The 27,889-nt window shown below is 58.4% G+C and overlaps 1 protein-coding gene across 1 annotated transcript; it reads right to left on the reverse strand.

The window, feature by feature from the left end:
• Positions 1–1,940: 1,940 nt before the first annotated feature.
• On the reverse strand, positions 1,941–27,676 carry WNT4 (Wnt family member 4). The gene is made up of 5 exons (XM_065888539.1): positions 27,600–27,676; positions 12,447–12,682; positions 3,407–3,538; positions 3,168–3,310; positions 1,941–2,512 (listed from the first exon to the last, which is right to left on the reverse strand). Exons 1-5 carry the CDS (start codon positions 27,674–27,676, stop codon positions 2,045–2,047), a joined length of 1,056 nt encoding a protein of 351 aa, XP_065744611.1. The 3' UTR covers positions 1,941–2,044.
• Between the last annotated feature and the right edge of the window lie 213 nt (positions 27,677–27,889).

Below are 27,889 nucleotides of genomic sequence, written 5' to 3' on the forward strand. Positions count from 1 at the left end.
TGGGGCAGTGCCCATCATACCAGCATCCAGCCCGAATCTACTAGTGCCCTGGCTCTGGGGACAGGACTTAGGGGTGGGGGAGGGGTCTCCACTGCTTCCTTTGTGTGGGTCGGGCCTCTGCCAGTGAGGGATAGTATTTTGCCTGGCTCTGAGCAGACAGCTGAACAGAGCCCACCAGAGGAGCAGTGAGCCCAGCTGGGCAGCTGTGGGGACACAGTCGGCTCAGCTTTCATCCACATCAGAGCCTGCCTGCCCCAAGATTATCCCCACATTTGAATGTGGGTCCAGCCTCTCACTTGGTTTTGGCCTTCTTCTTGGATGGACATGAGCAGAGAGCTTGGCTGGGGGCCGAGGGTGTTGACCCTGTCTTCGTGAGGGAGCCAACACCAGGAGGCACAAACCGCAAGGCCTGGGGGAGAGCGTCTACAGGCTGGAGCCCGTATTCTGGATCTGGGACCTTGAATTCAGACGCTGAACCCTGGAGCCAAGAACTTGGAGTCTGAGAACCTGGAGCCTGGAGTTTAGGACCTCAAACCAGGAGCTGAAAGCCCCAGGGTGGGTGCAGCCTGGAGAGAGGGCTGAGAGTGAGGTCCTCTGGTGGTTGGGAGCCCGCCTGAGAAACAGTTGGGTCAGGCCAGGGCTTGCTGTGTGCAGGTCCTGCGCACAGAAGTTTGGGCTGGGCTCCTGATGGTTTGGCTGGTGCACAGGGCCAGGCCCAGGCTGCTGGTGCTGGCTCTGGGGGCTCTGCTTCAGTACCCTCGGTACCCTCCGCTGCCGAGACCTCACTTCGTCAGCCTTCCCACTGTCCACCTCTTCCCTCAGAGCCTGCTCTGCCCTCCCTTGGGAACCAAGTGGGCTCTGGCTCAGCCTGTGGTCTGTGGCTCCTGCTGCTTTCCAGCCCCTTTTCCTCCAGCCAGAGCCCCATCCCTGAGGCTCAGACCCAGGGGGACCTACAGTTCCTGGGCCTCTGGGTACAGGAGTCCAGGAGGAGCCTTGGCTGGGGGGCTCTTCTGGCTCTGCCTCTGCCTCTACTGGCTCTGGGACCCAGCTGAGCCTTGCCCTTTCTCCTGTAAAATGGGCACAGGCATGCATCCCTGTCTTGTTGGCCTCCCAGGATTGCTGTGGTCATCCAGTGAGATGGCCCAGTACAGGGCCTAAAACAGTATTTGCTCAATAGATTCGGTTAAGGGAGTGAAATAAAAGTTGGGAGATGGCTTTTTCACGTGGCCCTCTCCTGTGTGCGTGTGGCGTTTCCATCCTTAGTTTCATGGAGGAGCAGCACCGTGGAGCGACGCTCACGGCGTCACTGTGAAGGCCCAGCTGGGGTCTCTGATCCAGGACGCAGCCGTATTCCTGCCTGGGAGGGACCACGGAGTGAGGGTCCCCCTCTCTGAGGGGAGGCCTGGCGGCTGGGCTAAGGGTGGGGGCACTGCAGCCTTCACTGGCTCTCGCCTCATCTGCTGTTCTTGCCTGGAGGGTTCCACAGAGATTGAACCTCCGGCTGCTCATGGAGGCCTGAAATTAACCTTCTGCCCTGGACCTGGTGTCTGCCCATTCCTTTTCCACGGGGCTTGCGAGACAAAGCTACCAGGCTGAAGCTGCCCGGGGTCCGTGTGTAAGTGTGGGGTGCAACTGCTGTCAAGATGGCACCATCCCCCTGCCATAGGGCTGCCCCTTTCCCTAGATGGCAGGGTCAGTAGGCCTGTGTCTGCAACACTTCGTTACCCACCTTAAGTCTGCAAGTGGAAAAACAGGTACAGATAACAAGTGAGTGGTCAGCAGTGGCCACATGTGGGCAGCCAGAGGCATAAGCAAAGTCCCTTCGGTCAGTGGCAGCCACAAAGGCCCAGGCTTCAGGGAGGCCCCAGCTGGTGCCCTTGGGGTCGCCTGCCTGGTTCCGGCAATAAATAACACGAGGACCCAAAAACCAAACCAAAACAAAAAATACAACCAGTATCTTTTGGGGTGGGTGGTGCGGGACTGTTTAAATTATCGGCCTTCCCTGGGCCACTAGGTGGTTGCTGGGCACAGGGCCGGGCGGCGGTCACCGGCACGTGTGCAGCTCCACGAGCCGCTGGCACTGCCGGCACTTCACGAAGCAGCACCAGTGGAATTTGCAGCTGCAGCGCTCGGCCAGCTCTACCTGTGCCGTGTGGAAGCCGCGGCCGCAGCACAGCAGCTCGCAGCCGTCGATGGCCTTGGACGTCTTGTTGCACGTGCGGCCCCTCGTGCCCAGCACGCCGCTGCGCGTGTCCTGCTCGCAGAAGTCCGGGCTGGGCTCCAAGTACACCAGGTCCTCGTCTGTGTGCGGCTTGAATTGCGCATTGCGCGGCACCAGCGCCCTGGAGGAGCCCACACGGCGCGGCTCCACCTCCGTGGCGCCGTCAAACTTCTCCTTCAGCGCGTGGCCCACCTGGCGGAAGGGCGGCACGGCTCGCCAGCACGTCTTTACCTCGCAGGAGCCCGACACCCCGTGGCACTTGCACTCCACCCGCATGTGAGTCAGGATAGCCTGCGGGGGGCGGGGAGGGGAGAGGGGCCATCAGGAGATGTCAGGGGAGGCCGGGGAGGGGCTGCTGCGGGGCGGATGAGCGGGGGCAGAGACGGGGGCATGGCGCAGAATTGGAGAAAGATGTACGGTCATGCTTCCTCTGTATTAAGCTCCTGCTGTATGCCACGGTGGCCTGGTAAGCTGTGTTGGGAACAGAGATACTGTCCTCGCCCTTGGGGCACTCGGAGTTGATGGAGGAGAGACATGTTAAAGGCAGCGTCATACGAAACAGGGAAAAGTGACGTGTTGGGGAGGAAGATGGCTGCACTGAACCTGCACCGGAACCTTGACGAGTAGGTACTGAGAGAGCAGATGGTATTGTAGTTAAGCACACGGTCTTCGCAGTGACAGAGAGAAATCCTAACCCTGCTACTTATTAGGGGTGTGTGCGTGACAAAGAGGGATGGAGACACACCTGTGTGCACTGTTCTGTGATGCCTGCTTACCTGTCCGCTCCCTCCCCGTGCCCCCCGCCCCATAGGAGGTGCCTGGTACCGGCCAGAGCCCGACAAGTGTTTTCTGAGGGGCAGGTGGGGGCGGGGGAGAGCGTCTGGGGACATTGCCGAGCCCGCCCTTTCCCGGCCGGCCGTAAGGGTGCTGGGGCCGCACGCACTACCTTCCTGCCGGCCTCGTTGTTGTGGAGGTTCATGAGGGCCCGGCTGGACGAGGCCCCCTTGCTCCTCTCCCGCACGTCCACAAATGACTGTGAGAAGGCCACGCCGTAGGCAATGTTGTCCGAGCATCCCGACCACTGGAAGCCTGGGTGGGGTGGGCATGCGGGGTCCGTGGGTGAGTGAGGGCCTGGGCCCCGGCCCCTGCCCTGCCACGCATGCCCTCCCCACTGCCCGCACTTACCCTGTGGGCTGACCCCGTGTACCGTCCGGTCACAGCCGCACTTTTCCAGCTCCCCACTGCTGCACGCCCGCGTCACCGCAAAGGCCACACCTGCCGAAGAGATGGCGTACACGAACGCCGCCTCCCGAGTCCCTGTGGGAGGGAGGCAGAGGGAGGGCAGGGCTGGGTCCCAGTGCTCCTCCCGGCACCCTCCTTTTTAGAGGAGAGGCGTAGATGGGACTCCTGAACGACGGAGGCCCAGGGAGAGAGCAAGGCAGGCTGACTCCCGTGGGGCAGGAGTCACGCCGAGCTGGTGCTTGTTCTTACCCACCAATGGCCAACATACTTACACACGCCGGACGCTGCCCTGCGGCCTTCACGTGTGCTGGTCATTTAGCCTCCCCGCACACGTCAGGTGAGTATAATTATTAATCCCGCTTTCAGAGGGATTAGCCAACTTGTCCCAGGCCACACAGCATGAGCAGCCGGATGGTCCAGCTTCAGTGCTCTGAGCACCGTCAGTTACTGTTCTCACAACCTCTCCGGGAGGTTAGTGATGTTAACGTCATTTTATGAGACAAGACAGGCATGGGAGAGGTGAATTAACTTTCCAAGGCTACAGAAGTAGCAGGCTGGCCTGTCAACCCAGCTCTTTTTGTGCCTATTCCCCAGCTGGCCCCTCTAGGCTCTGATGGGGTCCCCCGCCCGAGGAACCTGCCCCAGCCCTTCCTGCTGAGGCTGGGCCCATTTCTGAGACCACCTTGCTTCCTTATACCTCTAAGAGTAAACCGTAATGACAATGGCCCCACCGCTTACCAGGATCACTGCGGAAGAGGGGATGCCCTCTACCATCGGAAGCTTTATCTGTGCTTAGTTCACAGATGGCACATTGCGGGTTTGGGGAGGGGAAGTGGGTCGCAGTCGTCCAGTCAGCAAGTGATAGAACCAGGACTCAAACTCCGGTCTGTCCGCCTCTGCTGCCTGTCTTTCCCTTCTGCCCCATGACTTCTTGGTGGTTCTATGTTGGTGCCTGCCCTGTCTCTTGCCTGAATGGGTGTTTTTATCCTCCTAGGAACTGTGCCTCAGGGGGTGTAGCTGCTATGTAGACCCTTTCTGGGGGTGTGGGTGGTGGGAGGGAGTGTCTTTGTGTGTGTCGCGTGTGTGTGTGTGGTACATGTGCACAGGGCTGGCTGGGTGTGTGACCAGACGGGCCCTGCTCCTCTCTGGGCCCTGTGAGGGCCTCTGTGTGCCCCTGACTGTCCTTCTGTCTCTTGCTGGAGTGTCTGTGTCCACAGGAGCAAAGGGGGGAGGCTTTGGCCTCGTGGTTGGCAATTACCTCTGTGACACCCAGGCCGGTGCTCTCGGCTGCCCTAGGGAGCAGTCACCGTGGTCAGACAGAAACAATCACCTCCTCTGTGCCTGTGTCTGTGGACAGGCAGTGGAGGCCGAGCGCTGGGGTTGGGGGCAGCTCAGGCCCCCATGGCCCAGGATGCCCTGTTCTCGGTTCGGCCCTTGAGCTGGGGATACTGCCCGCCACCCACTTTCTACGGCCCACCCTCTGCCCTGGCCTGGACACTCTGGGCCGGCATGAGGGGGCTTGGCTGGAGCCACGGGGGCCTTGACAGCCTGAGATGGAATCCTCTCCAAGTTAATCGAGGTTAATAGCAGGATCATGTTGGTTGGTTTTGTGCTGTGGCCGCCCAAAGAGAGACGACTTTAGTTTCTGGTATTTCTGGTATTTCCAGGCCTGAACCAGCACAAATCTTTGCCCCAAAGACCAAGGGGGAAGGGAAAGCAGGAGATAGTAGGGTGGATGGGACTGGCAGGGTGGCCCCAGCCCCCGGCCTGGCATGTTCCTTTCTCCTCTGCTTCTCTGGGCCCTCAGGCAGCCCCTGGCCTGCCCCAAGCTCTGGGCCCACCTCCTCCCCTGAGTGCTAGTAGCCTTGGGTGCAGGGCTCCCTGTGAGGTGGCTCAGGGAGACCCCTGCCTCATCCCCAACCAACACCCATCTGCCAGGACTACAGGCCCCCTTGTCCTGGCCTCGGGAGCAAGGGCGCTATAGTTCTCTCCACTTGGGCTTGAAGGAAGAGGTTCTGGAAGGAACATAATAAGACGAGCTAAACCTTAGAGAGAGCTCACTCTGTGCTGGGCACTGTCTGAGCACTTGACATAATTTATATACTCTTCACAACACGCCTACAAAGTAGACACTTTCACTCCCCGTTTTACAGATAAGGAAACTGAGGCACTGAGCCATGAAGCACCTGTCCAAGGACACCCAGCCAGGAAGTGGTGGAGCCAGAATTCGGACTCAGGCAGCCTAGCTCCAGAGTTTCAACCTTGACATGATCCTGCCGCCCAGAGCCCAGAGCCTGGAGCCCCCAGGAATATACAGCCCATCTCTTCCCACCTCCATGTGTGAAGCCACCAGCTGTGGGACATGTCCAGCTCCTTTTGTGGGTTCTTCACTGGGGGATGGTGAGCAGTGGGCCTGTGCTCAGCACTGGAGGCCCCAGAAGGCCTGAAGAATGTGGCTGAGACACTGTGTCCCGAGAGCCGATGGCAGCGTTTCCTCCAGCCTTTTATGACTGGCCCTGGGTCCCGATCCCTTGACTCCAGGGCTCATCCCCTCTGCCCGGCTGGAGCCTTGCTCACCAGTGGGGCGCCTGGCAGACCGCTGAGACACAGAAAAAGGATTGTGGTGTGGCTGTGAGGGTGGCAGAGGGGGGTTCCCCAGCGACCTGGTCGATAACTGCTCCCTGGTCTGGGGGTTTGCCTGTTCCAGCTGCAGGGGGAGGACTTTGTCCTCCTGGGACAGCAGAGCCGGCCGAGGGAAAGGCAGAGCTCTCGAAGGTGCTAGCAGCTGCCCTACAGCCTTCTGCCTTTTCCATAATGCCATTTGCCCCATTCCACACCCAACTCCTTTCTTCCTGCTCGCTCTTCTTCCCTGGCTCCATTGGTCTAAATCCTGAGCGTCCTCTAGGTCCCACGTCACTGCCATCTTTTCCAAGGTGCTAAGCCTGCCTGGGGCCGGGAATTCAGAGTTGTCCTGGGGATCCAGTGATAACTACCCTTTCTGAGGGCCTGCGATGTGCCAGGGCCTTTCCATGAGCTCATGGCGACCTGAGCAACCAGCTCTCTCCAGCTCTGCTCTGTGGAGGAAAAAGTGAGGCTCGGGGGCTTGTCTGGGGTCCCTCAGCCAGTCGGTGGCCAAGAGGGAATTGGAACCGCGGCCTGCCTCACTCGAGGCCAGTGCCCTTCTGAGCACATCACATGCGCTGTCTCCCCAGATGCTGGATGGAAAGACATTTGAGCAGGAAGGAGTGTTTGGAGGAGAAACAGATGAGGCTGAGTTGGGCTAGAAAGGAAGCCACGGGCGTGGGGATCCCCGGGGGCATCAGGCAGGTGTCCTGATGGCAGTGTCATTCCGAGCATAACTTACATGTTTCCAAAGCAGACCCAGCGGGAGTCCTCCGGAGGTGGGGCAGGAGAGGCACGGCCTCTGAGAAAGGCACTGCCCTTGTCATCTCCCCATCCCTGCCCCCCAGCCTGCCTTTCCAATCTCCTTTGCTCTCTTGTCTGCAAAGGCTCACCTTTTCTTGAAACTACCTCCAGGAAGCCTCTTTGGATTTAAGAGACAATATAGGACAGGGGAAAGAGTAAAGGCTTTGGAGCTGGACAAAGCTGTGTTAAGACTCTTACTAGTGTAGTGACCTTTCCCGGTTCTAACATGGGGAAAGTAACGCTGGCCCAGCAGGCCAGGCCCTGGTACTTCTGCGCATCCCTCCCACCATCATGGATTCCTGGGAGCCCGGGTGCTCTGGCTGGCCTGGCCTGCCCTCCCCGCGCAGTCAGAGTTGGACTCGGACTGTTCCATCTTCTAAGTGTCTTGTCTGCAGCCAGACTGGAAGCTCCAGGGGCCACGCTGTCCCTCACCACCTCCTCTGCCCCCCTCGAGCCCAGTACAGAGCTGGCAAGAACAGGCCTTGCCCAGCTTCCTGGAGACAGAGGTGGGTATTGGGAGGAGCGTGGATGCTCAGCCTGGCAGGCCTGAGATCTAGTCCTGGTTCTGCCACTTCCTCAATGTGTGATTTCAGTTGTTATGTCCATAGGATGGGGCTGACGATAGTTCTGACCTCTTCAGGTGGGTATGGAAATCTAATGACATAAAACATGGGAAGTGCTTAGCCTCTGGCCTGGAGTAGGAGCTTGAGACATAGTGGCTACTGTGAATGTTATTGTTGGGTGATTAATGCCATTTTATTCATTCGCTAACAAATATTGGTAGGGCACTTACCCCCTGAGGGCCACTTGTCCACATATTTGCCATTGGGCTAAAAGCTTCCTTAGCGCAGAGACACCTCCTCCCTCACCGGACGTTTATTAGCCACCTGCTGTGAGCCAGGCCCTATGCCAGCATGAGGGAGACGGAGGTGAGTCTGTCCTCAAGGAACCCCCGGTGCAAAGTGTCTCTGGGGTAACCCCTCCCCAGACCTCCTGTGATGTATCGGATGGCACCAAAAGCTGGCCTGAGAGGTCCCCAGAAGAAAGGCATGTTGTCACCCTCATTGGGTCCAAAGTGATGCCAACATTGAAGACAAAGGTGAGAGCACGGGTGTTAGGGAGTCACAGCCCAGGACTGAAAAGCATCTACTTCTTAGATCCGGCCTGAAGTTCCCGTCAGTCAGGTGCCCTGAGGTTAGACACGCGGGGACTGCAAACACAGCCTGGGCTGAATCCTCACTCGGCTACGACCAGTGCACCACATCGCCTCCCGACATGGCAGTCAGAGCCCAGAGGGGCCGCAGGGCTCATGGGGTCCCCTCTCGGGACAGGGACACGATCAAGCTCACAGAGCAAGGTGTGAGAAGGCAGGGGAAGGCTCGGCGTTGTCTACAGATGGAGGGAAGCAGGCGCAGAGGCGTCTGCACTGCCTTCCACGCCTCTCCCCGTGCTGCTCGGGCCGGCCCACCCCGAGACCCCAGCACTTCCTGCTCACGGCCGCACTGAACTTCTGCCAGACTCCCTGGCCTCTCCCTCCCACCCTCAAACCCTCGTCGTTCATTCCACGAATACTTATCAGTTACCTACCTCGTGCAGGTGCTGCCCCAGGCACGGGATTAAGCAGTGACTGAACCGCACAGAGGCCATCATCCCACATCTGGCCCTGCACGCCTGCTCAGCCAAGAACCACCGGCTGCCCCATTCCTGGCTGCCTCCAATGCCACCTTCACCAAATTGCTGGCAGATTCTCAGCCTAGAGCACAGTTTGGCCCTGACTTACACATGTCCTCACCAGTCACCATTATGTCACCGTCAGTCTTGCCTCTGTAGGCCAGGAGCAGGGGGTCTCCACTGCCTGGGAGGGGAGGGGGTGCGGGTTGGAGCTGTACGGCCTCGGGCAGTGCTGGCCATAAGAGAGCTGCTCCCACCCCCAGGTGCCCTGGGAGTCAGGCAGGCCTTTGGAGACATCATCTTTGAATCCTGATGGGAAGTCCAGGAGCTGGGGCCTGGGGTTGCCCCACCACCCCCCAGCCAGGGAGGAGGACGCTGAGGCTAGGACAGGGGATGGACCTTGCCCGGGAACTCATGCCAAGAGCCGTCAGGTCCCGGATCTAGGTGCATCACACCCTCTGCTGGGCCTCCTATCTCAGCTGTAATGTGGGAACAATACTACACACTCGGACTTGTCGTGAGGGTGGTCGGATACAAGGCAGCACCAAGGAGGCCCTCAACAAATGGGGCTCCTTTTCTCCTCCAAGTATGGCCTGGCCTGTGAGCTATTACCTTTCCAGGTCTGAGGTCAGGACCCTAGCCAGGCAGCCCATGAATGCGGGCACTGGCCTAGCCCCCCAACCCCTAAACCTGGGGGCTGTGAGAAAGGCCTGCCCAGCCGGCTGCTGCCCCAAATCACAGCAGCTGGTGAGCACGGATGGCTTTTCTGGGGTCAAGGTCCACCCTAAATGGTGATGCCCCTATGAGGTAAGCACACGTGCAGGTCCTACTGACAGGTGAGGAGACCGAGGCTCGGAGGAGTGAGGTCCCTCCCCCAAGGTCATGCTGCCCGTGCTCTCCCCGCACGGCCTCATCAACCGTGGACCCCCCAAGAGCAGCACTGTGGCCTCGGGAGGGACAAGTCCCGTCTCTTGTTCAGTGGAGATAAATTGAGACTTTTCCAGGAGGGATTTTACTAGGGAAGAAAACAGAAAATGCAAAAGTGAGGGGATGGATGAATGGGAAGAGTTCAGACTCCTCCAAACACGACTGCCCTTGCCTCGCATGTGGCTGGCTTGGCGAGTGCATGCCCTGACTCAGCCCCGAGGAGACTGGATGCTTGACCAAGTCACTTGGACTTTAGTCCACAGCAGGTTCCAGCCAAGCCTGGTAGGATTCTCAGCATCTTCCTGAACTTGATGAGCCGGGGCTGGGCCCCCTCCCTGGTTCCTGGTGCAAACACGGGTGAGGAAAGCACTTCTTGACGGGGTCCCTCACCTGCATCAGGCCGCACTGACCCATGCATCCCCTCTTCTGCCCCTTGAGTCATTGCCCCGACTTGCTCTCTGCCACTGGATGACATCCCTTGACTGTCTCCTCCATGCCAGGCTCTGCCACGTGCTGGGAAACGGGTAAATGAGACATTACCCTTGCCTTGGAAGAGTTCAAGGTTTAGGGATGGGGGAGTGGGGTGGGGGAGACAGGCATCACAGTTCAGTGTGAAAGGTGTAATGAAAGCCACGTGGACACAAATGGTTTAGACAGAAGTGTGTGTGTGTGTACACGTGTGTGTATTAAGGGAGAGAGAGAGTGAGAGAGAAATTGATAAGTCAAATGGGTTAAAATGTAAACAGCTGGTGAATCTAGGTAAAGAGTATATGGCAATTCTTCACAGGAAAAACTGAACTCATATATTCAGAGAACAAACTGGTGGTGCCAGAGGCAGAAGCAGGGATGGGGGCTGGGCAAAATGGGTGAAGGGGTCACCAAGTACCAACTCCCAGTTATAAAATAAATACGTCATGAGGAGGTGATGTACAGCGTAGTGACCACAGTTAATAATACTGTATTGCATATTTGAAAGTTGCTAAGAAAGTAGATCTTGAAAGTTCTCACCACAAGAAAAAAAATGTTTGCAACTGTGTGGTGATGGATGTTAACTAGACTTACTGAATCGTTATATTGTACACCTGAAACTAATATGTCAATTATACCTCATTTTAAAAAGAAGAAAATGAAAGTAGTTGGCTGAATAAACCTATCACATAGAGATTTTTTAAAAAAGAGTATATGGGAATTCCTTGTACTATTTTTGCAACTTTTCTGTAAGTTTGAAACTATATCAAAACAATTAGCAAAAAAAGGGGGGAAAACCCCAGCATGAACAAAGAGCTTTGGAGCCCAGTGGAAAAAGCAGCCACCTGCTTGCAGGAGCTGGGCAGACTGGAGGAGGGAGCTGCTGAGCTGGAGGAGAAAGAGGGTTGGGTGTTGGGGTGGAGGAAATAGCATGTGCAAAGGCATGGGGGTAGGAAGGGCCTGGCACATGCAACCCTGCCAGTCTATTCATCAGTCCACACCTACTGTGTGCCAGGGGCTTCCTGTGCCCGGGGTCTGCTGTTTGAGCCTAGTGTCTGGGCCTCATCAGACAGACAGCCCTGGGTCCTCGGCAGGGGCACTGTGGTCCCGGGAGGGCCTCTGCTCCCAGGCCACTCACTGGGCCTTTGCTTCTTCTCCGAAGCAGCAGTGTTCAGTCATGCCAAGCATAATCGTGCCTTTTTGGCCCCTGCCAACTCCCAGGAGAATGGCTTCCAAATTTCTATCCCAGTTGGTTTCCAACAACATCCAAATGGTTTTGCCACAAGCCCAGCAGCCCTCGCTGTCCAGGACCACAGGTGCCAAGACAAAGGTTGGCCCAGGAAAGCTTTTCTGCTGCCTGAGCAAGTCAAGGGGTCTGTGGACTAGTGTCAGTTTCACACTCAGGAAGTAGTAAAAGACGCAGCTGGTTTAGAGCGCTCCCTCGAGGGCAGCGGCTTGACCCGGTGACCTCTTAAGGAGACTTCCAGTTGCATGGAACGTTCTCTGTGCCCTGGTCCATCTTCCTCTGGCTTGATGCCTTCTCATATTTCTGGTGTCAGCCGAGGACCCACTCCTTGGGAAAGCTTTCCCTGAGCACCCACCCTGGCTGGGGCAGGGGTCCACCCTTGTGCTCCCGAGGCTCCTGTGTCCCCTCTCATCCTGGGTAAGAGCAAGACCCTGGAGCTGGACGGCACGGGCTTCCCGAGGCTCCTGTGTCCCCTCTCATCCTGGGTAAGAGCAAGACCCTGGAGCTGGACGGCACGGGCTCAAGTCCTGGCTTGGCCACTTTTTGGTTCTGTGACCTTGGGCGAGTTACCTAACCTCTGTGTGCCTCAGTTTCGTCATTTGCAATACGGAAGCCCATCTCAAAGGGCCAGATGAGTTAATATCACTTAAAGCACTTAACCAGTGTCTGGTCCCTAGCTGGTGCTACAGGTGTGAGAGCCACTGCCCCTACTGAAGTGTCATTGTTGCCTCAACTGTGAGTCCAGGAGGACAGGATCTGGGTGCGGCTCTTCCCGGGGTCTCAGGGCTGGGCAAGTGAGGCTCAACAGGGTTCGTCAAAGGTACGGACGAACGAGATGAGCTTGCGTCGGTGAGACCAGTGCTAAGGTAAAAATAGCACAGGGCTGGGGGGCTGGAAGCCCAGGTCTGAATTCTTTTCTGCTGTTCACCCTCTGAGGAGCCCCGGGCAACTCCGTCTTTTCCCCTGCCTGAGCCTCAGCTTCTGACTCTAGAACAGGAATGGTGGCTCCGGGACCGAAAACACGGCACACCGTCTTGTGCTGCGCAGCCAGAGAACGGCATCCTCCTCCATCGGCCCTCCCGCAGGGGACTGCCGCCCGCTGGGTCCCGCCCGCTCCCATGCCTCCTTCTGCATCCTGTGATGAGTGATGGACCCGTCAGGCCACTCGTGAGCACGTGATTCCCCACCCCAGGAAACAGTGGTCCCTTCCGGGGTCCCCAGCACCCCCGCGAGCCCCTCCCTCACCTTGCGTCACCACCTTGCCGAAAACAGGCAGCGAGTCGAGCGTGGAGCAGTTCCAGCGCCGGTTCCGGAACTGGTACTGGCACTCCTCAATGGCGAGCTGGGCGCCGCGGCGCACCGAGTCCATCACCTCCAGGTTCCTTTTGCACATCTGCACCTGCCTCTGGATCAGGCCCTTGAGCTTCTCGCACGTCTCCTCCTCTGAGATGCTCCCCACTGATGACAGCTTGGCCAGGTACCTGGGGAGAGGGGGGTTGGGGATGGGGATGGGACGTGAGGCTGAGCCCCTTGCCTCCTCCTTCCACGCCCCGGCTGAGGCCACGCCCTGCCCAAGTCTCCGGGAGCCATTTCGTACCAGGGATGGGTCCTGGAGGTTGGCTTCTCTCTGGATCCAGTGACAGCCATCCTGCCTGGTTCCCAGGGCCAGAAGGGGGGAAGTGCTGTCTTGCACAAGGCCTCCATCTCAAGTTAGCCAAAGCAGGGAGAGCACTGGGAGGGCGGCTGACAGACCCCTGTGGGATCCCTCCCTGCCTGGGTGGCCCCTGCACTGGCATATGTACCCCGATGTTACCCTAGACCTCGCCCATGGGCTCTGAGCCCTTCGTGTCGAAATGCCCTCTAGATGGGAGGCTGGAGCCACTGTCTGCCCTGGTGTGTCTCTTTCCCTCCCAAGGCAGAGACCCCAGTGACCTAAGCCCACCTCTGGCTACAAGGTCATGATCCTCACTGCCAGCCATATCCCAGGGCCACCAGGCAGAGACCAGCGTCACTACTGTAGCACTTAGGACAATAAGGGCAGTGAGGGCTGGGGATAGTGCTGGGGGAGGGGGCTTTGAAAACAAAGTGTGCCATGCTCTCCCCTCCGCCCCTGGAGTCTTTATAGCCAGAGAATGGGGCCCCAATGCTTGCCCCACCTCACAGGGTTATAGTGAGGATATACAATCCAGATGAGATAGCTTATGTCGAGGCACTCTGGGGCCAGGCATACATGGGAAGGAGCTTTACTGCATCCCTTTCAGCAGAGTACAGAGAGCACGACTGTTGACTGGACACCTACCATGTGCTGTGCACGGTGGCAGGCACTTCTTCCTGTTGCCAGCTCACCCCAAATCTATGAGGTGACAATTATTACGACCATCTTATGGATTCCAAAATAAAGGCTAAGAGGTTAACATGCCCAAGGTGACCCAGGTAGCAAGTGTCAGAGCCAAGCTTCAAACCCCTCCAAACCCCATGGGCCTTTCCCCTGCCGACCCCCTCCATGAGGGCCCTGGAAGGCTCTGCCCTGTCTAATGACGGCCACTTTGTTTTTTTGTTTTTGTTTTTGGCCGTGCTGCGTGGCATGTGGGATCTTAGTTCCCCGATCAGGGTTCGAACCCGCGCCCCCTGCATTGGAAGCATGGCGTCTTAACCACTAGACCACCAGGGAAGTCCCTAGTGATGGCCACTTCGCAATCTGGGCCAGGAGGCAAGGGGGCCAGGAGTAAGACACAAAAATACTCACCGGGGTGGGAGCAGAGCTGGGGAAAGACCCTGTGAGGAAGAAACTGGTTTTTCTCTCGAGGGAAGGGTGTGCATTAACAGAACACCTACTAAGTGCCAGGCATGTTTCAGAGCAGTGAGATGACCATCCAGGTCACCCAACTTGTAGGGGCAGACCTGGATTGGAGTCCGGGTCTGGATGACCCCGAGGCTTGTGCTCCAACCACTGCACTGCCCCTCAACCAGTCCCCTCACCCCATCCCAGCATCCCTGGCCAGGGCCCAGTGCACATAGTAGGCACACAAGTAGCAGCCTAATGGTGGAAGGAGAGCTGAGTGGTGACTCTGGAAGGCCTCCCCTCCCTCCCCTGCCTCCCTTTCCCCGCTCTTCGGTGGGAGATGCACCTGCCACCTCCCAGGGCAGGCAGGGCTGCCTGGAGCTGCCTTCCAGATTCTTGGAGGAGCAGCAGGGTGCACGGAATCATAGCCTTAAGGAATGTTCCCTGACAGGTGGTCTGGTCCAAACTCCTTACTTTACAGGTAAGCTCAGAGGAGGAAAGGGGCCTTCCCACCACCTACCAGCAGGAGACTCAGACCCTGGCTCTACCCTCAGCCTCAGCCCCACAGATCAGGGGCTCTGAACAAAAGCAGAGCAAGTGTCCCACTGCCCCAGGGACCACAGTGAACCAGCCCAGCAGCCCAGGTCTGCTTGATGGGGGGGGCAATGGCTCTCTGGGTGGTAGAGGTGAAGAAGCCAGAGCATCTTTACCAGGGAAGCTGCACAGATTTCTTGTCCGAAGAAGGACAAAGGCCACTGCTCTCTGGGACTCAGTTTTTCCACCTGAAATGTGAGGGGGAGACCACCGATTGTGGCCAAGTCAGGGAACTGTTGTCAGGCGCTAAAGGGATCCTGTATGTGAAAGATGGTCTTACGTGGTGCCTCAGGCAATGGGGCAGGAACTCGCTGGACATCTGTTTACTTAGTGAAGGAATGAATAAATGCATGGTACCCAGATAGAAAAGCACACAGAAAGCCTAGTAAGATATGGGAGATTTTTAAGACAATGACAATAAGGATAGCTGACTTGTACGGCCCTTAATCAGTAAAGCCTAAGACTTTACTTACATGATTGCATTTAATCCTCCCAGCAAGCCGATGAACCCCCATTTATAGAGGAGGAAACTGAGGCACAGACAAGTTAAGTACTTTGCTTTGTGTGCAAGGTCAGACAGCTAGTAAAGGCAGAGTCAGGACTTGAACCTGGTTTTGCCCGACTTCAAAACCTTTGGTAGAGACAGTATTCTTTTATGTGGCTCAAGGACTTGAATGTCACCCGTGGGCAGAGGCTGCTGGGAGCTGGGTTCGTTTGACCTAAGGGTGCGGGCCAAGGTGCAGGTGGGCCGCCTGCGGGTTGCTGAGCTCTCCCCCCCGGGGGTGCGCCATCAGCAGCTGGGTTCTATTTGTCAGGCCGGACCCGAGTGATGGTTCCCATATCTGGCTGCGCATCGAAACATTTGCGGGGTTTGCCGAAAGTACAGGTGTCTGGGCCCCACTCCAGGCAGGGCTTGGTGGGCATCTGGGCTTTTCACACGTTCTCAGCAGCAGCTGTGAAGCCAGGCTGGCAATGGCCTGGAGGGCACTTTAGGGGAAGTCTGTGAGTAACCACTGGGGATGTTTCTTTCTAAGTCCCAAGGAATCTGATTCTGGGACCCTCTCTCCTCTTCAAAGCTGCGGGGCCTCTCTGCGTCTGGCTTTCTTGATCTGGCAATCCCACAGGCTGCTGTGAGAAATTAACGTGATTTGACGTGGCTGGTGCATCTGGCTCTCGGTCGGCACATCTTGGGTGCACCGTAGCTGTGAGGATCTCGCCCTTCCCTGGCAGCTCGGGCTGGTGGGAGGTGGGTTGTCTTGGGCTGAGGCAGTCCCACCTCCCCTCACTTTTCCTGAATTCCTTGCCTCCCGGGAGCCTCACAGCCTCCTCTACCAGGTCCTGCCCAGAGGATGCACAGAGGCTGGTAGTGTCCCGAAGAGGCCTGGGCAGAAGCCTGAGTTTCTCAGAAGGGAGACAAGGGTGGGAAGGTGGCTGGGGGTCTGGGGAGGGTGTATCTGCAAGGGGAGGGGGCTGACGGCTCCTCTGCCCTACCTAGGTGCATCCCCTGCCTCTGCCAGCTACGGAGCTAGTCCCACCTGGCGCTCTTGGCCTGCAGGGGGCACCAAGAGCCCGGCTACTGGCTGTGGGCCAGGTACACGTTTGGGAAGCCACGGGTGAGGGGACTAGCAACTGGGCCTAAAGCTGGATCCTTTCCTGCTCAGATGCCAGGGTTGGTCTCTAGGAGAAGGTGGGGCCCCCTATTCCCTCTGTGACATGGGGGCACAGAGCTGACCTGTCCCCATCTCAGCCTCTGCTCCCTCTGTGTCCTGTCAAGGGGCCAGGTGGGGCTGTGCTGGGGCCCTGGCTTCTGTGTTCAAGGCAGGGGTTCTCTGGGCAGGAGGGACAAGCTGGGGAGGCCTGGCTGAGCCACCAACCCACTGTGGGACCTTGGGCAAGTCCCCGCCCCACTCGGAGCCTGTCTCCTCATGGTACCATAAATGAATGGGTCTGTGTCAGAGTCCGCTGGGACGGGGGGTGGGTTCAAGCCTCAAAGTCCCCCTGGCCCCATGCCAGGCGGACAGACGGAGCCCCTGCCATTGAAGAGGCGTGAGATGGACCTGAGGGGCCACCCACCCCCGCCTCCCGTAAGCTCAGGACTCAACAAGGGACACGGGCTGAAATAACAGTAATAGGGATTTAGGGGTGAGCTGCTGGCCTGCCATGGGTGTGAGTCACTGGGACAGCTTCCAGGAAGAGGCTGAGAACCCTCTTCCGCTGAGGAGTGTCCCTGCCCCCAAGGTTGGCACCAAGGCCCACCACCCCCAGCCCCTGCCTTCATCTGGCTCCACAGCTGTCCCCTTCCAGGCCACAGGAGACATGGCCCCAACTCACCCTGGTTCTCTCAGATCCCAGGGTCTTGCCTGGGAAGGGCTGGGTATCAGAACTGGAAAGAACTGGGAATGGAGTGGGGAGAATTAGGACCCCAGGCATCACACGCCCTTGCCCACACTGCTTGCCCATGCTGGTATCTGGTTAGGGTGCCTGGCCTCATGTTACAGATGAGCAAACTGAGGCCCAGAGAGGTGGAGTGACTCCCCAGAGTCACACAGCTAGTGAGTGGCAAAGCTGGAATGCAAACCCAGCTCACACCGGGACCTCTCTTTCCCCTGTACCCTGGGTGTGGATCTGCCTTGTTTGACAGCTGCAGGGGGCTAACACCACCCTCGGTGTCACGTCCAGTCCGTGGCCTCCTCGATGCCTAGCACAGGGTGTGGCACCTAGAAGGTGCGCAATACATGCCTGCAGCATAAATGGATGACTCTGTCCTGACTAGGTCCCCTCTGCTCCCCTCCTGGCAGAGTGCAGGGTTGGGGGCGGGGCGGTGAGGGGAGAAAGTGGAGGCTCTGTGGCTTTTTGCTCTGCTGAGGACTTGGAGACCCTTAGGGGCAAGGCCCAGCTGGTTCCAGGGGCCTCAGGAATCCCCTCTCTGCACCCTCAGGTGCACCCCCTTTCCTCCAGAGACATGCGTGCCACTTACTGACCTGGAGCTGGGCCGGCTCAAATGTCAACTGCACAAGCCATTCCTGGAGGAGACCAAGAGCCTGGGAGTGTGCGGGGGTGGGGGTGGGGGTGCTGACTGCGTTGGGCTGGGTCGGCCTGTGGAGTCCTCGGCCATCCCTGCTTCTTCTCTCATTCTGGTTGCATCGCCCCAATTTAGGCTTCTTCTTGCCACTGCTGAGCACAGGCTTAGCCATTTGCTACCCGCTGCCCCGGCCACGCAGGACTCCAGCCACAGCCGTGCCATCGATCAGGTTACCCACCCCCCCCAACCCCGGGCCGCCTCGCTGCCAGGCAGCTCGTGCCCCGTCTTCTCCAGCGGGGGCTCCGGTCCTTCAGGCTCCTCCCAGGAGGCCCTCCCCACGCCTGGCCCGTGCCTGCAGCCTGCGAGGCTGGAGGGCCCTGGCCCTGCCAGGGAGATCAGATCCTCTCGGCCACCTGCTGTTTTCATTAGAAACTAAAATTAGCTGGGCTTGTCCCAAGCTTTTCCAGGTTTGCTTGCTTTTTAAAAAAAATATACAAATTCCTAGAGGAAAATCCGCACCTCTTCGCGACTCCTGCCCAGCTCTCGCTCTGCGCGTCAAGAGGACAGGGGACGGGAAATAGCTGGAGCGTTTGGGAGGCCAAGCAGATCAGCGTCGTGGGTCCTGGCCCCATGGTCTCCAGGTGGGGGCTGGGACGCCAGCCCAGGCCTCTCTACCCCCTCCCTCTGGCTTCCCCACCCGGCCGGGCCACATTTAGAGCCTCCTCAGGAGCGGTCGTGCCTGCCGGCGACACCAGGGAGGAAGGAGGCCAAGCGGCAGGAGGAGGAGCCGGAAGGAAATGAGCCCCTGATGAGCCGAGAGCCGCCTGGGGAGGCGTGGCCTGGGGAGGCGTGGCCGGGTGAGGGCGAGAGGGACCCAGACCCCTCCGGGACCGTGTGCTCCTGGCAGGTGGGGAGCGCCTCGTTCCCCAGGAGCCTTCCACACCTCCAGTTGTCCTCAGACCTTTGAGGGTTTCTGTACCCGTGGTCTTAGTCTCCTGCTGTCCTCTTCCCTACAGTGTCCCGGTCCCGGAGACTCTTATCCCTTCGCGTGGCAGGCAGCATGGTGCACTGGGCAGGAGAGATGGACAGTCTGGGTCAGCGTCCCATCTCTGTGTTACTGAGGCAAGAGAGGGAACATCTTTGAGCCTCAGTGTCTTCACCTCTAGAATGGGGAGAAGAATAGTTCTGATCTCAGGAGGCTTAAGTGAATTAAATAGTCACATAGAAGGCACTCTTCCCCTGTTGGCAACAGTATTACATAATCATCATTAAGATGTTTATCATCACTGCCCTCTCAAAGCCTCGTCAGAGTCCATTGAGCTGGATCCTCTTCTGGACCCCAGACAGTTCTAATTATTTGTCTTCTTTGGTTCCATCAGCTCTCTTCCACCTGGGTTCCCAGCCTGTTTTTCAGCTGAGCACTCCGGAGGGCAGGGCACACGCCCATGGGGCACAGTGGATCACTTCAGCCTCGATCCCAACTGTCGATTTCTTTTTTTTTTTTTTTGGCCACGCAGCATTCGGGATCCTAGTTCCCTGACCAGGGATCAAACCCGTGACCCCTGCAGTGGGAGTGAGGACTCTTAACCACTGGACAACCAGGGAAGTCCCCCCCAACTGTAGATTCTTGATAGTCTCCGGACAGAGTATGCAGAGTTAGAGAACGCGTTTCCAGCGATTCTGGCCCATCAGATGGATCCTCCAAGGACTGGGAGTATGAGGGATGGGATGGGGGGGGGATGGTCCTGTTAGGAGATTAGGAGCTGGGGACACTGGGGTGAGGAGGGCAGGGACAGTGGGGATCTAGGACTAGCTCAGGTGTGCCCAGGGGACTTGGAAACCGTTCATGGGACTAGATGACTAGAAGAAAGGGACCTCATGTCCCTTGTCCCTTGTGCTCTTCAAACAACAGCCACGTGCTTTACTATATCCTTATATGGATATATATTCATATATCCATGCGGGGTTGTCCAGGTGGGTATCATCCCCTCCATTTAAAAAAATAATAAATTTATTTATTTTACTTATTTATTTTTGGCTGTGTTGGGTCTTTGTTGCTGCGCACAGGCCTTCTCTAGTTGCGGTGAGCAGGGGCTACTCTTTGTTGTGGTACGCGGTCTTCTCACTGTGGTGGCTTCTCTTGTTGTGGAGCACAAGCTCCAGGCATGCGGGCTTTAGTAGTTGTAGCTCACGGGCTCTAGAGCACAGGCTCAGTAGTTGTGGCACACGGGCTCAGTAGTTGTGGTTCACGGGCTCTAGAGCGCAGGCTCAGTAGTTGTGGCGCACGGGCTTAGTTGCTCCGCGGCAGGTGGGATCCTCCCAGACCAGGGCTCGAACCCATGTCCCCTGCATCGGCAGGCGGATTCTTAAGCACTGCGCCACCAAGGAAGCCCCATCCCCTCCATTTTACAGATGAGGAAACTGAGGTTCAGAAAGCCACGTGTTCAAGGCCGTGTCAGTGGTGGTCAGGATTTGAAAACAGGTCATACTGGCTCCTAAGCCTGGGCTGGCTGATCAGGCTCCAGAGATGGCCCAGAGCATCGAGGGCATGAGAGTTTGGCATCAGTGGACAATGATTTGAGGAAGGTGGTCTTCTTCTCTGATGGATGAGTCTTTCTAGAGCCCCATGTCTCTTCTGAACTAAGGTGAAGGCATCTTTCAGGGCTGCTTTCAGGAGTGAGGGGTGCTGGGGAGGGCAATGTCTCAGGGGTTATGTGGCTGCCTGGACAGCATCTGGGCCGGTGGCCTCTGAAGCTACTCAGGCCATGGAAGGAGTTGCTGTCACTGGCCTGAACCCCCTGGAGGGGCAGCCGGCGAGGAGGGGCTGGCCTTGGAGACATTCCCAGTGGTGGTGGGGTGGCGGGTGCTGCGTCCACGCCACCTTCTTCCCAGGTGTAGCGTAACTCTAGAGTTCTCAATGCCCAGGTCACGTTCTCTTTGTCCCCAGTGCCTTTCCCCAGCCTCCTCTGGAGCCCAAGGCCCCACTCCTGTACCTTAGGGTGCTAATTCGCCCTCTACCTGTCTCCTGGGATCCCTAGCTCCCTTTACTCCCCATCCGCAGAGGTCTCAGCACCCGTATTTTCCGTCTCTTGACATCTCAGTTTCCATTATTTTCAGCTCCCTGTATGTCTTTCCTGTCCCCCACCTCTTATTCGGGAGCCCCCCCCCCGTTTCCCATCTCACAGTATTTGTTCCCAGGGGTGCTGGTGGCTGACTCAGGGCCAGGAAGTAGCCACTCAGACCTGAACTTGGATGGTTCCAGAGCTGTGCGAGAGGTGAGAATTTTTCTTCTCTCTCTGGGGCAGGTGTGCTTGTGGGGTGAGTGGGTGTCAAATGTAATGCACTTCCTCACCTTGCCTTGCCCCCCTAATTTACCAGCAGAGAGCTTCTCCCTTGCAAAGACCCATCCAACCCTCGTCCCCAGGGTGCCTTTCTTGCCCTTGGAGCCATCAAACCATTGAACTGTCCTCCCTAGCTTGGCTGAGGGAGCCCTGGGGTTGAGGACCAGGGAGGGATGGGGAAGCTGCACGAGCTGTCCAGGGCCGGCGCTGGCTTCCTGGAGTGAGGCTCATGCTCTGGTGGCTTCAGGTTTCTAGCGAGTTCCTTGGCCTTGGTGCACCCCTTCTAATGGCCCAGTCCTGGGAGAGCCTGTGGCTGAGCCCGCACGCCCACCCCAACAGGGCAGATGGGAAAACCTTGGTTCCTCCCTTGTTGCTCATCACCTCCAGCAGAGATGCCTGGCTAGGTGCATGGGCTGCAGCGCTGTTTTCACCTGCTGCAGGGAAAGTTCTGGGAAGACAGTCAGGAGACCTGGGGTAGAGTTCCAGCTCTACCACTCATACGCTCTGTGACCCCAAGTGCCTAGCACAGTGCCTGACGGAGCGTAGGTCTGGACAAGTAAGTGCTTGACATGACTGAATAGGGCTTACCAGGCACTCACTGTCCTGCTTGCAGGCTCTGTGTCCCGGGAGGGGGCTAAGCTGATCACTTCTGAGAACCCCTCTGACTCTGATGGCTGTGATTCCGCCCTCTATGCCTGGGGCGCCAGGACAGCTGGGCATCACTGACTCAAGAGGAATACCCTGCTGTCTCCACTCCTCGGCAAAGAGTTCCTGGGACCCAACCCTGCGATGATATGACTTGTATGTGAACAGAGTGAGAAACAGGGTCTGAAAGCACCCTCCAGGGAAGAAGCCCCTCTAGTTTCATCAGCAATTTCATGCTGCTTCCAATGGGCCGCTCCAAAGTTCCCCCATGAACTGTGAGCTGTCAGGGGGTTCCTTCCCTCCCAGGACACATCCCTCCCTCTTTCCACCCTCCCCGCCCAGCCTCTCTTCTCAGACCAGGTCCCCTCTGCTGCGGGGGTTCTGACTTGGCCAGGGAACTTTTAAAACAGAGTTTGGTTTCAAGTTTGCCAGGAGATGGGGGAGGTGGAGAGGGGTTTGGAGCGGGGAAGGGGGAGCTGCGGGGGGAGGTCACGGCAGGGAGCGTGCCTTCTCTCGGGTTTGGCCGAATCACAGAAGACACAGTTCAGGACTCAGAGATAAAACCTGGCAACTCCTGTAGAAATCTGGACAGCAACCATGGGGTCGCAGCTTCGCCTCCCAGCTGAGTTTGCGGAGCAGCTCTTGCAAGCTCGTTCGGAGAGGGGGGTGACTGGGGTGGGGGCAGCTGTGATGCAACCCCCACCCCCGTCAGCGGCTCCCTGGCCAACTCCGTGCCCAGTTGGCTCAGGCCAAGCCCTTCTTCCCAGAGGGAGGAACAAGAGGAGGAGCCGTGGTACAATTGCTCAGCTTTCCAAATGCACCCACAGGGCCCGAGTTGGGCGAGTTTCAACAGGTTTGGGGAGCACTGTCTTGTCAGATGCTGAGTTGCTCAATTGCTAATCCAGGGTTGAGGGAAGAAAGTCAAGCCACAGCAGACAGCTGGGTCGTGACTGCTGCCTGAGCAAACCCCTCGGGCAGAGCCTGGTCCCGGGGCCCTGGGAGGAGGGTGAGGGGAGCGAGCGCTTAGCCTGGCTCTGAGCGGGTGGCCTGGCCGGGAGCTGCGGGCCAGGGCAGCGCATCTGCCGGGTGACAGCCACACGTCCTGACACCCACTTTGGCACATCTTAGCATCACCTGAGGTTCAAGGCAGTAGAGCAGAGCCTCCCTCCCACTCGAGGTCTTTGAAAGTGGGGCACGATGTGACAGCAGCTTACAACCCTCTGGAGCGAACAGGCCTGTCCTTCGTTTGTTTATCAAATGTTGACTGAGCCCCTACTACATGCCAGACATATGCCAGGCACTGAGGCTGCTGAGCTGTGTTGATGCCACAGCCTCGGCCTCCAGAGGTTTCTAACCTTGTAGAAGGAGCCACATTATTAGACTATAGTTATATACAATATGAGACAGTTCTATAGGCAGGGGATAAAAACCATGAGATCTGGACATGTGAGAGCAAGTTCAAGTCCTGCTTCTGACGTGCAGAATGTCCTTGGGGAAGTCACTGCACCTCTGGGCCTCTGAAGTGGGGCTGAAGACAATACAGACTCCCTCCTCTGAAGGGGGAGGGGGAGAGGTTATGTGGTTCTCATAGGGAAATGGCTGTGAAAATGCTTTGTCAGCCACCGATTCTCAACCGGGGGTGATTTCGTCCTCCAGGGGACATTTGGCAATGTCTGGGGACATTTTTGGTGGTCACCTAGTTGGGCGGGTGCTACTGGTGTCTAGCGGATAGAGAGGCCAGGGATGCTGCTAAACATCCTACAGTGCACAGGACGGGCCCCAAATATCAGTGGTGGATTTGAGAGATCCTGGTGTGGACTGTGAAGAGGTGGGGGTGTGTAGTGATTAGATTCAATGCCCAGAGCCATGGGAAGTGATCCAAGGGGGTGGGTTTTTGTTATGTAGAAGGGAGCGAGGGATCCTTTATAGCTGGAGACTAGGCTGACACTTCTTGGGGGAGACAGACCATACCTTTACCTGTGGGGCTGGCACTGCACATCTTGGCTGGCTCTGCCCACACCTGGTCCAGCAAGTTGCACCCAGAGTGCCAGGCCTCACTCTGCTCACGGGCAGGGCAGTTACACACCTCTGCTGCGTGAGCAGGCACGTGGGAGCTTGGCCCGGAGACGGAGGTGCACACCTGCGGGGAGTCAGATCCAGTGCGCAGGGAGATGCCTCCCCCAGGGGCACCGAAGGGCACTCCCAGCAGCAACTCCTCTGGCTGGCAGGATTTGCCCGGGAGCCCGGCTGGTCTCCCTGGCTCTGTGAGGCTCTTGCAGGGGCCCTGGCTGAAGAGCAGGGAGGCAGCAGCCTAGGATCCTCCCTGTGTGACCTGTGTAAGATCACAGGGTCTGGACAACACAGTTTTGGGTAGATGGCGCTTGGGGGCAGCAGCCTGAAGGCCCGTTCCCTCCATCATCTCTGTAACCAGGGGCACAGCTCCCCCAGTTCAGTGACAGCTGCCCTCCACATCCTGCAGCAGCCATGGCTGCAGTTTTAATTGCTGTGCCTGGCACTGTTCTCAGCATGCCACATGCATGGGCTCGCTCTGGCCTCATCACCCCCAAGCATGGGTACCGTTTTACAGATGAGGACCCGAGGCTCAGAGAGGTTGAGTAACATGTCCAAGGTCACTACTCTTGTCAGTGGCAGACCTGGGATGGAACTGCATACCATCTGTCCTAGCCACTCTGCTGGACTACCTTTGAGTGGAGCACAGGCCCCCTGCCCTCGCCTACTGGGCCTCCGCTGGGGCCCCAGCATAGCGCAGCACTGCCTTTCTTCAGGAAACCCACAATAATGAAACTTTAGTTTGTCTATTCTCTAACTCTTCCAGTACCTTCCATTTGGGGTTCAGAACAATCTGCTGAGGATTGTGGCCCAGAGGGAAAAAGAGGCCCATCCAAGACCGCCCAGCACTGGGGACCAAGCTGGGACTGGAACCCTGGTCTCCCGACTTCCAGCATAGCCCCAGTGCGGGGGGGAACATTCAGAGACATTTATGAGCCCAGGTCTGTGGCAGAGTCCGGGCCTTCCACCGATGGACTGTTTTTATCCCTCCATCCCTCCCTCGGTGGGAGCTGCTACAAGCTGTCAACTCACTCCTGGTGCCAGACACAAGTCTAATCAACAGCTTCCAGCTTCTCTGGACTTGCCCAGGCCTCAGGCTGCACAGCCCTCCCATCTCCAAGCTCCATCCTGCACAACAGCTGCACGCAGCGGGACACCTGGCCTCCCCTCCAGGCCACCCGCCCTTCGGAGACAGCAGATAGCACTGGCTCTTGCAACCGGCCAGCCAGCCGACCCTGGACGGAAACCTGACTCCAGGTATTGCAAGGGGAGTGGACACCCAGGCCTTGCCCCTCTGAGAGTGCTGCCAGCCATCCTCTTGGGGCCAGACCTCCAGCGTGGCTCACACTTGAAAAGACACAGTGCCAACTACCATGCCCGGATGGACATCTGCCCGCCAGAAGCTTTTCCTTCTAGAGGTAGCTTTTGGGTCAGATGCCTCTGGCATTTACTAGCTAGGTGACTTGGGGCAATTACGTCTGTGATCCCCAATTTTCTCATATGTAAAATGGGGTTCAGATGTTGTCAGGATTTAGCTAGTACAGGGGGAGCTGCTATAATCATTAGTCATGATTCTACAACCTCCAGGCCAAGCCCCCTCCATGACCGCTGCAGCTCACACTCAACTCTTTCCTCCGACAGCAACAGCACGTTCATGGTCTCATCCATTCGTGATCTGCTTTTATCTTGTCTTCCTCTTGGAGACCAGGCTGTGACATCTATTTCCCCCAGAGCTGGACCAGTCCCTGGCCTGGGGATGGACCCTGTCTTGGAATGTGCCCAGAGATCTCGTCTCCATCATAGCCTCTCTGGTTTGGCAGCGTCCTGGGAAGCCCCTTGTTCTTCCTGCCTTGGGCTGAGCAGAGAGACCCTTGGCTCGAAGCCCAGGGTGGAGCAGGAGTGAGCTGGGTCATCCGGAGACCTGCTTCGTGGCAACCTGAACCATCACGGCTGCAGAGAACAGGTTTGCCAACCTCTCTTCTCTCGAGAAGGCTGCCCCTCCTCACCCCCCCACCCCCCCCACCCCCGCCACAGCGCAGCACGAGAACTGAGCTGCTGGAATTCCCCATGGTTTGCGTGACCCAAAGCTGGGGCTGCCTCCCTGGCTGGGATTTCGGGCTGGGATGTGGCTGAGGGTGGGTGGTGACACCACCTGGGCCACACTGGCTCAACCTTGGGACGGCTTCAGGGAAGGGCGTGTCACTGGCTGGGAGTCAGAGCACCTGGGTTCAGTTCTCAGCTCTGAGTTTGAGCAAGTAGCTTCCCCTCCTGGGGCCTCAGTTTCCTCATCTGTAAAATGAGCCAAAACGCTAGATGCTCTTGAAGGACTTTGCACTGTGGATGTTGTGCTCTTTCCCGACGGCCCGGGTCAGACCCTTGAACTGCCACTTCCTCCTCTGCCTTTGAGCAGCCTTCAGCCCTGGGCTGGTCACACCCAGTTCTCGCTCACGCTCCCTTTGGAGACCCCGGCTCTGAACCCATGCTTTCCAGAGTCAACTCCAGGGACCCCAGACTTCCCCAAGTCCAAATCAGCTCCCCTCCTCGGCTCTGCGACCCAAGCCCCTCTCAGGGGGATGGCCTACTGGGGGTAGTGGGAGGGAGGTGGTGGTGCCCTGGTTTCTGTACACTTTGCCACTGCCCCTGAAGTGTTAATCGAATTCAGTCTCCAAGAAAAACAAAAGCTCCGCAGCCACTTCAGCCTGCCTTGGAGTCGCTCACTCTTGCTCTCAGAACAGCTGGGAGAATTCCACATCACCTCCGTCCCCCAAGCCCTGGGTGGCTCTGACCCCAACGAACACACTCCTTCCAGCCTGCGGGGCCCTGGAGGCTGCAATGACCTCATAGCAACAGCCATTGGACACTCGGGGCAATTTCATGGGAGATATTTGTTCTTTGGTCTTGATGCAGAGAGAATTTTTTTTCCTCTCCTGCTGTCTCCATGGAAACCCCAGCTACACTGTTGGCGATCCCCCTTCCCACCTCATGCTTTTCAGATCAATATTGGAGCTTGGCTCCCCACTGGCTGCCCACAGCCGATGGGGGCAGAGCTCTGGGCAGAAGGAATTGGGACCAGGGTTAAGCCTGGGACTGGGGGAATGGTCACTGAGGGAGATGAAGAAGGGGTCCAGGGTCCTCCTGCTTCCCTGTTCACCCACTCATGGAAGCTCATCCTTTAGAATACCCCCCACCCTCCGAGCCAATCTTCCCAGGGAGTCCCCTGAGCCAGGCCCAGTCAAGGAGAAACAGACAGGTCATCAGCGGTCACTACCCCTCCCTCCTTAGGTGAGACTGAGGGAGGTGGAGGGCTGCTGTGCTCTTTAAGGTCTGGACGGAGTTTCTTCCTGCCCCAGGGAGAACCAAGGCCGTCCAGCGTCGGCTGCGGTCTCTCGGATGCCGGGTGTCCCGTCCCTTCCCTCCTTCTCTCCCGGCTCCCGCCCCCCAAGCAGAAACAGGTCTCTGCACGCCTCCAGCCCAGCCCGCAGCGCCGCGCGGGGCAGGTCGGCGCGGGGAACTAGACCCTGTACTTCTGGGGATTAACCTGTTATCAGGAGCCAGGGTTCTTCCCCGTAATGGGCTTCCTCGGCGACCTGTCAGCCCAGCCCGGTCTGCGCCCCGCGCCCGGCACCCCACGCCGGCCGCGGTCTCGCTCTCGCACCCCTTGCGCTCTCGGGCTCCCGAGGCCGCCTAGGGGTGCGGAAGCCGCCGCCACCCTTGCAGCCTCTGGGCTGGAACGCGGGGAGAGGGGTGTCCGGAGGGAGGCCCGGGCGGTGTCGGCGGCAGTGCAGAGGGCGAACGAGCCTCGCGTCCCGCGGCCGAGACACCTGCCGGGCGCCCCCGCGCCCGCTGCCCCGCGCTGCCTGGCACCGACCGCTGCCCCCGGGGCCTGCGCCGCCCCGCCCCCGCCCGGCCCCCGCCCGGCCCAGCCGGGTCCCGGCCCGACTTACAGCCAGTTGCTCGCGGCGGCCGAGAAGACGGCGAAGACCAGGAGGCGCAGCGAACGCAGGCACGAGCGGGGACTCATGGTGCCGCCGCGGGCGCCCGGCCCCGGGCAGCGGCTGCGGCCGCTGGGGGCCTCCCGTCGGGGCGGCAGGTGGGCGCCCCGCGGGCGGGCTGGGGCGCGGCGCGGCGCCGGGCGCGGGCCGGGGCGCGCGCGCGGCGGGGCTCTGCCTCCGTGCCTGCCGGCAGCCCTGCCCGCTGCTGCGCCCGCTGCCCGGCGCGGACCAGACTGTCAGCG

This window comes from Phocoena phocoena, chromosome 1, assembly GCF_963924675.1.
Source record: "Phocoena phocoena chromosome 1, mPhoPho1.1, whole genome shotgun sequence".
Lineage (NCBI taxonomy): Eukaryota > Metazoa > Chordata > Mammalia > Artiodactyla > Phocoenidae > Phocoena > Phocoena phocoena.